Source organism: Epinephelus fuscoguttatus, linkage group LG17, assembly GCF_011397635.1.
Source record: "Epinephelus fuscoguttatus linkage group LG17, E.fuscoguttatus.final_Chr_v1".
Taxonomy (NCBI): Eukaryota; Metazoa; Chordata; class Actinopteri; order Perciformes; family Serranidae; genus Epinephelus; species Epinephelus fuscoguttatus.
In genome coordinates this window covers 7,605,834-7,619,106 of record NC_064768.1, presented here as the reverse complement: position 1 = coordinate 7,619,106, position 13,273 = coordinate 7,605,834, and the positions used below count along the sequence as shown (strand labels likewise).

Sequence of the window (13,273 nt, the reverse complement as noted above, 5' to 3'; positions counted from 1 at the left end):
TAAAACTTTCAATCTTCTGTCAGAAGAGACAGGAGAGGGAGGAAGCAGCAGACTCTGTCGTCACACTTTGCCCCAGGCGGAGCCTTTTATCTATCAAACTTTACCACACCAGGGGGTCTGCTGCTATTTTAGGCCTCCAATAACGCTTTTTTTTTTTTCCTTCCTAAATTTTCCTGAAGTTAGTGTTTGTTGCTGAGCGGCTGAAGCCAAAACTCACACAGCTACACACACAGACGGTGACTGGCTGGAGTGGTTTTGTTTGTTGCCTGGGATCGAGGTGTTGGCTTCAACACTAACAGACTGGGGAGAGGAGGGGAGGCACTGGGGACCATCAGGGCCCAGCCAGTTAAAACACTTCACTCGTTCTGCATGTGAGGACCTGCAGCCACACATTCAGTCATAAACTAGTCTGCAGGCTTCAGACCGCTACAGTTTATACTTTTTAAGGTCAAATATGAAGAAACATTTTGGACAGATCAAGCAGGGCAAGGTTTTAGTTAAGAAAATTTAAAATCTAAATCTTCTAGAAATTCAAATATTGTTTTTGATTCATGTCAGAACTTTGTTCTATTAAAGGTGCCCAGTGGAGCTCTGGACCACTGGTAGGACAACTTTTTCTCTACATCTGTAAAGCTTTTGACAGGAAACCTCTACCTAGAAACAAGGTTAATCATTACCTTCACCAAGGAGGTTGTGTTTTCAGTTCTTGTTTTTGTCTGTCTGTCAGCAGGATGACAGAAAAACTACTGGCCTGATTTTCTTGAAACTGGGTGGAAGGGTGTGGTTTTGGCTGAGGAAGAACCCGTTAAATTTTGCAGTGTTTTGTCACTTACAATAAATGCACACAACCCTCACTTCAGACGTCACAGTGTCACAAGCAAACATTGAGGAGGTGGTTGAGCCAAATTGGTGGTAGCCAGGAGTGCGGTGTTACAATGGTAATGATGTTGACAGAGCTAACAAGGGGTTAGCTCCATGGATGTATCAGGATACCTGGATGTAGTGTTGAATGTGGGGACCTGTTCATTCGTTTGAGAGTTTCTCAGTGGTGCATGGAGCCAAAATGGTTTAACTGCCGTGTCAAAAATCACCTGGATGATCGGCACTACTTTTGCACTATGAGGCCCGTAGTGACTCAACACTGGCATTTGGCGCTGGCTGAGGTCTGCACTCTCCAAGTGCCCTTCTAGTTGCTCTTTGTGTTCTGAGATTTTTCAGCCATAAAGATTTTTCATCTTCTAACCGCTTCATCCTCTTGAGGGTCGCGGGGGGGCTGGAGCCTATCCCAGCTACATGAGAGGCAGGGTACACCCTGGACAGGTCGCCAGACTATCACAGGGCTGACACGGGGAGAACATGCAAACTCCGCACAGAAGGGCTCCCACGCCCGGGATCGAACCGGCAACCCTCTTGCTGTGAGGCGAGAGTGCTAACCACCACACCACCGTGCCGCCCCTCCATAAAGATTTTTTATTTGTAAAACTTTCCCAGAAGCAGAAACAGTAATGAGCATGTGCAGTTGGCCACACAACGCTGGAGCAAAACAGGAAACTAGAAAACTTTTTTCATTTATGCGCTGTTTTGAGTCCAGTATCCAGCTCTTGTAAAACATCAACAGATGTAAACTTTGCAGATTTGAAAGAAGAAACTTCAGCTATGCAGACAGAGGAAAGAATTGCATTCAACATGTTTGTCACAGCTCAAGGACAAACACAATATGTTTGGCTGAGTAAATAACAACACTCCACAGGTCACCTTTAACACTCTGTTGTTACATCACGCTTCTTTCTTAACAGAAATCCTGCTCAGAGATGCTTTAATGAAAAACGTAATTCATGCTTCACTTAATTACTTAAAAGGAGGTCATTTGTCATTTTTGACATTTTACAGAATAAACGATTAATCATTTAACTAAGAAATAATTAGCACTTGTATTGATAGTGAATGAAATTCAGTTGCAGGTCTAATTAAATGATACTGGCCTTTTAACGTGTACAAAACATTCTATTTCTGACATGAATGTGGCTTTTCAGAGAATTGTCTGAGCGCAGAGAACTCGGGGCCTGCATTGCACCTTTTCCTCAAAGGACTCTGGAACAATTTTGAATACACCCAACATTTAATACAAAAATGTCACACATCAGGCACAGAAACAAGCAGAAACACACCACAAAACTAAGAAGAACTGATAGAAAACACCAGCCCCTCTCTCACCGTTTATCCAGTCAGCCTCCCAGACGTGTCCTCCGCCATCTTCCTGTCTCTGTCCAGGAGCAGCTCCCGTCCTCTCCTCGAGTGTCCATCCTCCAGCCAGCTGCCGAACACCTCCCGTACTCCTCCCACCACTCCCCCATTCTGTCCCCCGTTCTTCAGCTCCGCTGCATTCTGCTGCCTCAGTCTGTTGGAGTCGGTCAAAAGTTAACTGACAGTCACAGTCAGACGAAAGAAAACTTTTACTGTGTTCAGATGAAATGAAATGAAAACCTTTATGTGTAGGCTATTAACCCAAAGGTACCCTGTGCTTTTTACTGTTGTGCACCAAATCACCAAGACCAATTCCTTGTAGGTGCAAAAATACTCGATAATAAAACTGTCTCTGAATCCGATTCTGGCTATGAAAAAAATGTTTTTTTTTGTTTTGTTTTTTGTTTTGTAAGTATAAATAAATTTGTATGGTAATACATCACAGGAAGGTGTGCAATCATTGCTAGCTGTCATTGCTAGTTTCAGACCGACCCAGAAGTCATTCTGACGTTGTTTAAGTAGTGCCTATGTCTGCACCCATGGGCGTATAGTTCTTAAAATGGGTTGTGGTTAGGTGCATTGTTGTTGTATTGATATGATGATGATGATGATGATGAGGCAGCAGAAAGCATTTGAGCCATTGACCAAAAGAAAAAACTGAGCTAAATTTAGAATGGTGCAGTATTTCCTGCTATTTAAAGAGTGAATTATTCAGACAGTAAGATGCTCATATAAAGGCGGGTTCACAAAGTGCATACACTCTGCTTGTTACACACACCGGGACACGGGTTGTGGGTGAGTGAAATAATACATCATTAATGGGGAAAATATTAATGACATTCTGTAAAATGTGAACATAGCATAGAGTGGAACTGTGCGACTCCCCATTCATAACATTTTTTCACCCCAATTGGTGGATATGTGCAGGTTTTCTAAAGCAGCACAACTCCCTATATATAGGTGATAGTGCCAGTGCCAGTAGATCAGAGCTGTGGAGCTCTGCAGTTGACCAGTATGCCTCTTTGTTTTTGTCTGGTGTGTCCACGCCCAGAATGTGCCAGAAAACAGGGTTAGTAAACAATAGAAAGCAGAATGGAGACTAATGAAAATGTTATCATTTTAAATCTGTTATTCATTAGGTGTCTTCTTCAAACTCGGCTCTGAATAATTTGGAAAGACGTTCGAGCACTGCTTGGACGGAGACATACATAATTTACATCATTGTGTCACTGCATCGCAAAAGGGGCATAAAATTAGCGTGTTCACCCGGGTGTGACGTTCACTGATAGATCACATGATTCCTTTCTATGCAACCAATTGGCAAATCTCATTCACGGCACCCTATTTAAACTGCTTAGTCTACCTACTGTTGCTGTTTCCTCTGCAAGCTGCTTTGCAACCTGCCTCCACCCCAGCTCCTCCTTTTCATGCTGTGTCTGACTCATCAATGTAATTTCTGATTGTCACTGATGCTTGCTCTGTTCTGTTCCTGAGGGGTCTTTGCTGCTGCTCTCCCTACCTTAAGCTTTCCATGTAGGCACATAGAAGGGCAGGGAGGTGTGCTCTCTCCACTTTAGGCTTTCTGCGTGGGCCTAGTAAAGGCAGAGGGCCCCAGAACAGTGCCATACTGCTTAATATAATACTGCAAAATGGAAATAACATTTTCTTTGACTAAAGTGTTCCTGACTGAACTTAAACTATTTCTTTAAGACTAAGATTTTTTTTGTCAGTATATCTAAACACCAATGTCATATATCCAGTACTGGGAAGGTTACTTTTGAAATGTCATAGGTTACAAATGGCTAGTTACACCTTTAAAAATGTCATAGTAATGTGACTAATTACTTCATTAAAGTAATGCAAAAGATTGCTTTTCCAACAACTGTTTAAAACTGGACAATAAGGCTAAAGTGCATATGTGTTGCACTCAAACTTGTCTCACTTACTTTGATGAACTGTAAAATATGTCAAAAGATGTTCCTGCACGGCGAAAAGATGCAAAGCCACAGAGAGAATGTTATATTCAACATATAAACTTTTTTTGAATTTCGTTTTTACTAAAAATAAGTAATTGTAATTTAATTGCATGTTTTCTCAGTAACTGACTAAAATTACTTTTTATTTTGTAATTTAATGATGTAACTCTGTAGTTACTCCTAAACACTGCATATAAAGGTATGTTGTCTTCACATAAATATTAAAGAGAATTCTCAGTTTAATGATAGTGTGTGTTATACAGAAAAAGTAGGTTAATTGAGAAATGATCAGGTATGTCAGATTTATTAGCGGATATGGTTAGTATGGAATTTAATCACTCTGAATTAATTCTAGCAGATAATGAAACAGGACTAAAAGTCAGCCAAACAGTTTCTGAAATCTGTTTTTTAACGCCTCTTGTTTTTCACAACCAAAGCAACTGTCAATCATTTTTCAATATTTAAGCGACTGAGACTCACAATTAGATTTAACACAAGTGGGTCATAAATGGGACATTTTTCTATTATAATGAGGAGAAACTAATAATCAAAATAATTCACTTTACTTGTCTTTGTATAGGCCTCAACTGTGTCAGACACTGTGATGAAAACTGGGACAAACTTCGTGTCAGGGCTTCAATTTTTGAAAAAATAAATTTAAAAAAAAATCATGAAATAAAAGATCACTTTGAGGTGAAGCCTCCCAATCTGATCCAAATCTGAACACTCTTCTTCAGCAGCTCTCAGCAGATTTTCTCTGCATCTAGAGTAAATATGCAGCATGAATGACTCTGTACAACAACTCTGCATTAGCTGTCTCATTAATCCTCAGTCGTCTGTACATCACAGAGTGTGCTTTGTTGTTTATGGAGTTTATAAAACCAACAAGAGCTGACAGGATTTCAATATACCGTCAGTGCAGGTTGGTACTGTGGTGCTTTCCAAAGACTCAGCCTGAACCCAGAGCTGACTCATGGGAAGAATAAAACTCTTGCCCAAATTATTGGGGAGATATTGGTTTCCAACCTAATGGCTCTGTTATTTAGCCAAAGTTTTCCCAAGCTCCTGGAACGGAAGGCAGACTAAATAGAGTCCCAAAGATTTGTGGGTTAATGTCCTGAAAACAATGTTAATGTGGCAACAACACAAACCCGCTGAGACGAAACCAAAATTTGTTTTGGTCGTACAGGTCACCACAGAAGGTGTAGAAACTAAAACCGAGGGTCTGAGGACAGATTGTAAAGCCCTTTGAGGCAATTTTGTGATGAGGAGGGAAACAAATAAAACTGGCTTGACTCTTTTCATGAGATCTGCTCAATTATCGGTCAAATTATGTTGATATGTCATCAGTATCTGAGCCAACCAATGAGTCAAGCTTTAAAAACTGATTTAGCTGCATGTGGTAGACTGATATCCATCATTGTCTGTATTCACTGTGATATTCTGCATTAAACAACATCATACATGTGTGTCTCTCTTATCTCTGACAAACATGAAAACAAGACAAGAAACAAGTTGTTCTCTCTCATTCTCTCTGTCTCCACATCAACAGCTGCTTCATAATGTCTCAACCTTTGTGGCTGCGATTGTTTGTCCTTGTACACACAAATTAGTTTAAATTCATATTAGTGAGCACCAACACAATCCACCTGACAGGTGTGGCATATCAAGATCAGTGTTGTGCATGAATGTGGTCATTGAACATGCTCATATTTTTGGTGAACAGTGAAGTGGACGCACCACTTTGCAACTAATGAATTTGAACATGAGTGTCAGTTAACACTCATTTTATGGCACCCAGCATATTGACAATGCAGTCGCTGGTACTGCTGAAGCAGACATATGAGACATATGGATATTGGAACAAATCAGTAACATTCCAACAGAGAAAATCTGACATTTATGTGCAAATTGTGCCCATCAGATCTGAAAAAACAAGTCTGCACGTCAGCCATATTGACAATGAATTTGAAATGACACGTTGAGTTAAAGCATCGACCAGTCTTGGGAAATATCTGCAAGTGACTGATGATCACAAAATTATAATTTTAATTCAATTTTAATTCAATTCATGAGTCTTCATGAACGTAAACTAATTTATTTTTTGGGACTCTGAACATAGTTAAAAATTCAAATTGTGATCTATTATCACAAACTGAGTTTTGAGCAAACTCTTGTTTAGTGTGACAGTTAAGTCACCAAAAGAAAATGTTGGTATTGTACATGTTTGCATCATGTGCACATTTCTTCAGTGATGTAGTATTTAAGCTGAGTTTTCAGCCCCCAAATGTGAGTGTTTTTTAGGGACGGGTCACTGTTTTTCCAGCAGGAATAGTGGCACGAAAAACAGTTGTTTTTTACTGAGACATTGCCATGTTGCCGATACTGTGCCAAAAAATGTGGTATTTTAAGCCAAAACACAATCTTATCTGAAGCATAAACAAGGTTTTTTTGTGCCTAAACCTACCCACATGTTAATCACAGTAACGTATCCGTGGTTTGCAGAAACCCTACAATGCTGACATTTTTTCTGGCGCTTTGGTTGGGGTTATTTTGCTAGTATACCTGCATTCTTTAATCTCTCCTTGTGGAAAATTGTAGTTTTTGCTTGAACAACAGAGGGCAAAATCATATGAGTCAGTAAGACTGACTCCCCTGATCCTTTGTGTGCAAGCCGAGCTGATAACTAGTGAGTAGCAAATGACAAAAACGGTTGGTTTTTAGCGACACCTTGCTGTTTTTCCAGTGGGGAAAAAGTGTGCACTGTAAGCCAAAACATAATCTTTTCCTAACAATAACCAAGTAGTTTTTGTACCTAAAACTAACCACATGTTGATGCATTGTTGAAACGCAAAGTTTCAATGATTCCGCTACCTAATAACATGCAAATGCAACATATTTGTTTGCAGAAACAATGGCAACATTTTTGGCGGTGACTGGGTTGATCTAAAACATTTTCACTTACGTCACCAAACATTAAAGCAAAACACGTAAAAAAACATACTTAAAATATTCTGTGAATAAAGTACCTGCCAGCAAACCGGTCTTGAAGCTCATCATGCTGTTGACTGCTGAGGCTGTTAGTGCGCTGATCCATCAGCCAGCCCAACTCAGCCTCCAACACCTTAGTGCCATTGTTGTTGTTTGTGAGGGCTCCTTCCTGACAACGCTGGAGGATGCTTAGGGGAGCATTTTTGGGAGAGCCCACAGGTGGCCCTTGCCCTCCATTCACTCCATTGTTGTGAAAAAGCTCTGTCAGTTCCATGTTACCGCTCTGCAGCCGGCTGTCGTTAAACCAGCGGGCAAGTTCGGCACGTCCTGTCCGACCCTCCAGTTGGCTGAACTCCTCAGGGGAAGGCCACCGCGTTTGAGCAAAATCATCCTTGAGGAGCGCCAGGGATCGGCTGTCTGGAGGCACTGAGCAGGAATTCGGGTTGGGGATGGAGGGCGCAATGATGGGCAGGGTGGAAGAGGGTGGAAGTGGGCTTTTAATACCGGCGCTTGGTTTGTGAATCCCATTCAGCTGTAGAGATTGCTGTTGTGGACGTTTCTTGGAGATGGCAGCACCGCCACCAGTGCCCATCCTTTTAGTGCCCATGGAATTGAGAAGGGCTTGTTCCAGGTTGTCTCGTAATGCACGGCGCTCCGCAAACCAGCTGTCGATTTCCTGGTGAGACATGCGGGTGGTGCCCGCCAGATTGTCCACATCGCTGAGCGTGGGAAAGCTATTCCTCAAGAAATTCTCCTCTAAGATCTTTAGCTGCTCCGCCGTCTTCCCTTTCATCCTCTCCAGCAATGGGAACTGGGTCAGCACCGAGGACTTTTGCTGAAAGTCTGCTTTCATTGCTGCTGGTGGCTCAATACCATCCACATGCATGACTCCATTGTTGTGAGGAAGGGAGGTTTGATCGTGGGACCATTTTCCGTCCGTGCGAGATGTCCCGTTGGCCTCTGCCAGAGGAGTGAGTACCTTATCTCCTCTGGGGTAGCTGGCTTTCACCTCCACTCCCTGCTGCTCTTTTAGTTTCTTGCTATCCAAGGGGAAGCTTGGAATCTGGGAAGGGGCTTTAGCCAGAGCGCGGATTGACTGGATTATCGTCGGCCTCCTTATCTGTGGGGTAGTAAGTGGCGGGGAGTTTGGCAGCTTCAAATCAGCAGCTGGCAAAGTGTGGGTATTCTGGTGCTTTTCTTTGGGTGAACTAAGAGGAAAAAGTAATGTGTTTTTAAATGGCGGGGCAAAGATGGGCGGAGGAACTATCAGTGGCCGTGTTAAAGACTCTGGAAAGACAATGGAGGGCAGCGACACCACCGGCTTTGTTTTGGGGTTTCCTAATGTCAAGGGAATCTTCCCTTTGGACAGCGAAGGTTGTGATGATGATGATGGCGGTGGCATAAAAGGCACAGCAACGGATGGCCTCTTCATCTCCATGGTGACCATAGGAACTGCTACAGGTCTCTTCATCTCTATGGGAACAGGAGGTGGAGCCATTGGGAGGCGGTCTTTTGGGGGAGGAGGGGGTGGAGGAGGAGCCATAAGGCCCCTGTCTTTGGCGTCGCCAGAATGGGGGGCAACTGCCATGATGGGCCGCTTAGACTCCGGGCCGAACACTGTCGTCAGGTGTGTTGGCAGGGATCGTTTAAGGGCGGGGCTGCAGCCAGTGGTAACTCCGGCAAGAGAGTTTGTGGTAGCGACTGCACTTAACCCATTGGACGCGGCTGTCCGGGCGTGACTTGCATGCCCAACTGTAGTGTGGACAATGGGCTGCTGGGAGGATTTGGCAGATGGCTGAGAGACGGGGCTTGTAGGCAGGACGGTGAATGTGTGATGTGCAGGAGGGATTGAACCATTGAACATCTTCTTCCTGGCTTCTTCCACCTCCTCCGGGGACCAGGTGATGCCTTGCTTCAGCCGCTGGGTGGTGAACCAGACTTTGATCTGTTCCTCTGGGTGCTTGGAGGCAGCTGTAAGCCACGACAGCTCAGCATGTGTCGGGTAAGGAAACTTGTTAAAGGAGGTGATCAACGTCAAGTTGTCATCTAACGAAGGGTTATATTTGGTGGTGTTCAAGGGAACAGCTATTTTTGGTACAGAGTTAAAGTTGGGAGGGCGCTGGAGCATCGGGGTGACATGGGAGAGCCCTTGGAGGATGGTGGGTTCGGGGATGATGACTGTTCCATTGATGTTCACTGCTGTGATTTGATTCTTCTGGATCAGGCCGTCCTGCTGGCTTTTCAGTTCGCTCCCTGGATAGAACTGCTGAATATTATCTGGGGTTTTCACTGTGGTTGATATACAAGGTGGAATCACTGAACTGCTGATGCTTTCGCCCTGTTCATTTGTCACTTCGCATTCGACTGAATTGTCCTTGCCTTCGATTGTCTGCTCTAAGATAGTCTGATTGTTCATTTTTATCCTCTTGAACTTGAAGTTGGTCTCGCCCGGGTGCTGACTCTCATTGTGCTCTGTGAGTGAGTCGAACTTCTTGGTGTTGAAGTTGCAGACAGCACAGAGGTACAACGGATTGAGAATGACGTTTGGGTGGCTGGAGTCCACATGCTCCTTAAATTCATTCAGGTTTTGCGTTGAGAACGGGCAGTATTTGCACTCGTAGCCTCTGGGCTGCTTTTTCTGGTATGTCGGGTCAGAGTCAACCCCTTCCCTGTCCTTCTCCTCTGTGGCTTCTACATCCTCAATAACAGGCGGTTGATCTTTCTCACCCAACTGCTCCTCTTTTTGTAATGGCTCAGGATTCTCCACTGGTTGTGGAAACGTCTGCTGGTCTGGATTCTCTGCATCCTTCTGCTGGGGGTCTTCACTCTTTTCTGCAGATTCAGATTCTGATTGTTCTTTTTCGGTCACATCGTTGTCCACCATTATTTCCATGTCCATGTCGGGGTCATCTTGCTCTTCAGGCAGGTCGCTGATGACCCGGACCATGCAGGGAGTGGAGGACTTTCTACGACTGGACATGATGGTTGCTGCTGGTGGTGGTGATAATGGTGGTGCTGGTGTTGCGTTGAAGATACTGTAGTTTTTGGCTGCTGCTGCTGCTGGTACTGGCTGAGGATGTCAGCCTGTCAGTTTTTGAAAGGGACTTACTGGGGTGGATCGGAGCTGATGGTTGTGGATACTGGTAAGTGGGTGGAGTTGGAGTCTCCAGCGTGCAAGAGGGAGGGCGAGAACCGGCTGATGGTGCCGGCCCAGGACCAGTTGTGCAGTGGCGTCTCCCGCTCACTGGCAGTGTCAGCTACCGACCTGGGCGTCATGGGAGGGCATCACAGATAGCAGTGGCTCTCAAGCTGCGCAGAGACAAAGAGAGAGAGAGAAAATTACATGTTAATATTGTTTGTGTTCAGTGAGCTGCGCTGCAGCCACTTGGGGAAAGACTAAAAGCAGAGAAAAATACATGTTAGAAAAACATAGAGAGAAGTCATGTTGATATTGTTTGTGTGTGAAGCAATGTGCTGCATTCACCCAGAATGAGACAAAGAATGGGAAAAATGTATGATGGGCAATGACAGATGGGTAAAAAATAGATAATCTGCACTTTTGTAAACATTCAAACTACACTTTGGGTTCTATTTATTTGAGAGATGTGAGATCAGCACAGTACCAAAGATAAAACACAGCAACATCAACAGAGATTTTCATTCTCACCGGGGTCACTTGTACTGAAAATATATGCAGTGTGTTGTACTTTTATGAGCTTTGGATCAAATGCTCCGTCAAAGACAGTCAGCTGGATATGAAGCAATAAACTTTAAACACCTGAAACTTATTTTCTCTGCAACATAAAATATTTATGACTAAAAAAGCAACACAGTGTCCTAAAAACCCTTTAGGTGTTATTAATTAATAATTAGTATTGTTATCAGTTTATCTGCCTCATCTCAAATGAATCAGTAAGTCTACATAAATTTGATCTGCAACAATTAAAATTTCATTGAACATTTGTCAAGCAAAAATGTCCACTGACTCCAGCTTCTCAAATAAGGTGATGTTTTCCTGCTGGTGATCTGTGTAATATCAATCTTTTGTTAAATGGCAAATAAACATTTTGCTTTTGGACTGTTGATCAGATTAAAAAAACAAACAAACAAAAACAACAACAACAACAAAATAGATTTAACGGGAGTTACAAATACCCTTTTAATTCATTTAAATTACTGTATATTAGCCCAATATTTTAGCCTGTTGGTGATCTGCCAGTCTTCATAATAAGAGTTTAATAGTATAATGAATGCTGCCACAACCCAGCCCTAATAAGCAGAAAAAAATGGATGGATAGGTTTGTATATTATTTTCATTTGAGAAGGTTACAAATGGTTAAAATATAAAACTGTATCTTATATCGTTTTCCCACCAAAATTAGTGTATATATGTGGGGTTTTTTTAAAAGCGGGGAAACCTGCTAAAATGGGTGGTAGATTCCTTTAACATCGCAAGCAGTGTAGACGTGTGTACATGGCTCTGCAGTAGATGAATATGCCTATCTTTTTTTTTTACCAGTGTGTCACATTCACAGGTTGTTCTCATTTACTGTTCGTATGTTGTCTATGGAAAGTAATGCACCATACATATCCTATGTTATCATCAGTGGCGTTGTTAGGCCTGGGCATCTAAGGCCTCAGCCGCAAATGTTTTATGAATAGATCTGATCTACTTAGGCTGTATAAGAATAGGCCTCAAATTGGAGAAAGCTCAGGATCTAATAATATGTCATTTTGTTCATACATTATATCCCTCAAAAATAATATGATATTTTAGGTTTTGGGTCTTCTGTATCATTCAAGCAGCGCATTTCGTGTGATCATGTGCAAGAGAGAAAGCGCAGCAGTAAGCATTTATGTTGCAGCAGGTAAAGGTGGAGCTCATTTTAACGGCTTTGTATTCTGCTTGGTAGTTTAATCTGTAATTATGCATCATCCTTTATAAGTTGATCATATTTTGTATTAACAATCTAAGTTCTCGGTGCAACTAAAGCAGACAAATAAATGTATAAGAGTAAAAAAAGAGAAAGAAGAGAAAAGAGTAGAAATATAAAGTAGTACAAGTACCCAGAATTCTCTAAATTTTAATGAAATCAGTGGCAAAGTATTTTGTTTTTACTCAACACAAATTAATAACAACTACTAATACTTTAACATCAAAATGAATAATCAATATAGAACAAGAAACTGTTATTAAGAGTAAATGAGGTAAATAAGATGCCAGATTGCATATAAAAAGCATCAAAATTAAGGTTGTTCAAAAAAAAAAAAAAAAATCCCAGGGGAGAATCCCCCTACAGAGATTTGGGCTAAACCCCAGGGGTATACTCTGAGCAGGTCGCCAGACTATCACAGGGCTGACACATTCACAGCTACGGGCAATTTAGAATCACCAATTAACCTGCATGTCTTTGGACTGTGGGAGGAAGCTGGAGAACCCAGAGAAAACCCACACTTCGCACACTCTGCACAGAAGGGCTCCCCCACCCTGGGTTCAAATCAGGAAGCCTCTTGCTGTGAGGCGACAATGCTAATCACTCCACCACCATGCTATCCTACTTGATTTTGTATATCTCTTAATAATTCAGTCTCTCTTTCAAACTTGGTGCTGACTAATTTTAGAATGATGTTCAAGCGCTGCTTGGACAAAGACGGGTGGTATTTGTGCTGGTGCGTTGTTGTGTCACAATGGAAGAGGCGCATCCACCTGAGTGTCATGTTTACATCACTGCTGACTGGAGCCAGAGTTGATAAATACCCCTGACTACTGCAGAGTTATAGAGATAAAGATTGTCTGTAATAACACATATATATCCTCTGGAGCTGTTTTGCTTGTTACACAACCACTCCACATTAAAGATGGGAGGTTTGGGTCTTGATAAGCAACATGACATTTTGCTTGCCCGCCCATCCCCTTCCCTCTAAAGTCCATACCAGGTTTCTGTGTCGGCGCTTCTCCTGAACATCACAGGAGCTTCATCAGGTCCAGCTTCATCAGACGCTGGCAGATGACAGCGTCTGCTGACAAAGCCAAGGCCAGAAGTTAAAAATAACGCCGCTCT

At 42.6% G+C, this 13,273-nt stretch overlaps 1 protein-coding gene across 1 annotated transcript in view; it reads right to left on the bottom strand.

The window, feature by feature from the left end:
• Positions 1 to 13,273, bottom strand: part of LOC125904190 (zinc fingers and homeoboxes protein 2-like) — a 188,886-nt gene that overhangs the window by 28,293 nt on the left and 147,320 nt on the right. The window contains exons 3-4 of the mRNA XM_049601440.1: positions 7,250 to 10,520; positions 2,215 to 2,398 (exon numbers count right to left, since the gene is read on the bottom strand). Of these exons, the coding sequence (XP_049457397.1) occupies positions 2,218 to 2,398; positions 7,250 to 10,191 (3,123 nt within the window). The 5' untranslated portion in view covers positions 10,192 to 10,520 and the 3' untranslated portion in view covers positions 2,215 to 2,217. The remainder of the gene's footprint in view (positions 1 to 2,214; positions 2,399 to 7,249; positions 10,521 to 13,273) is intronic.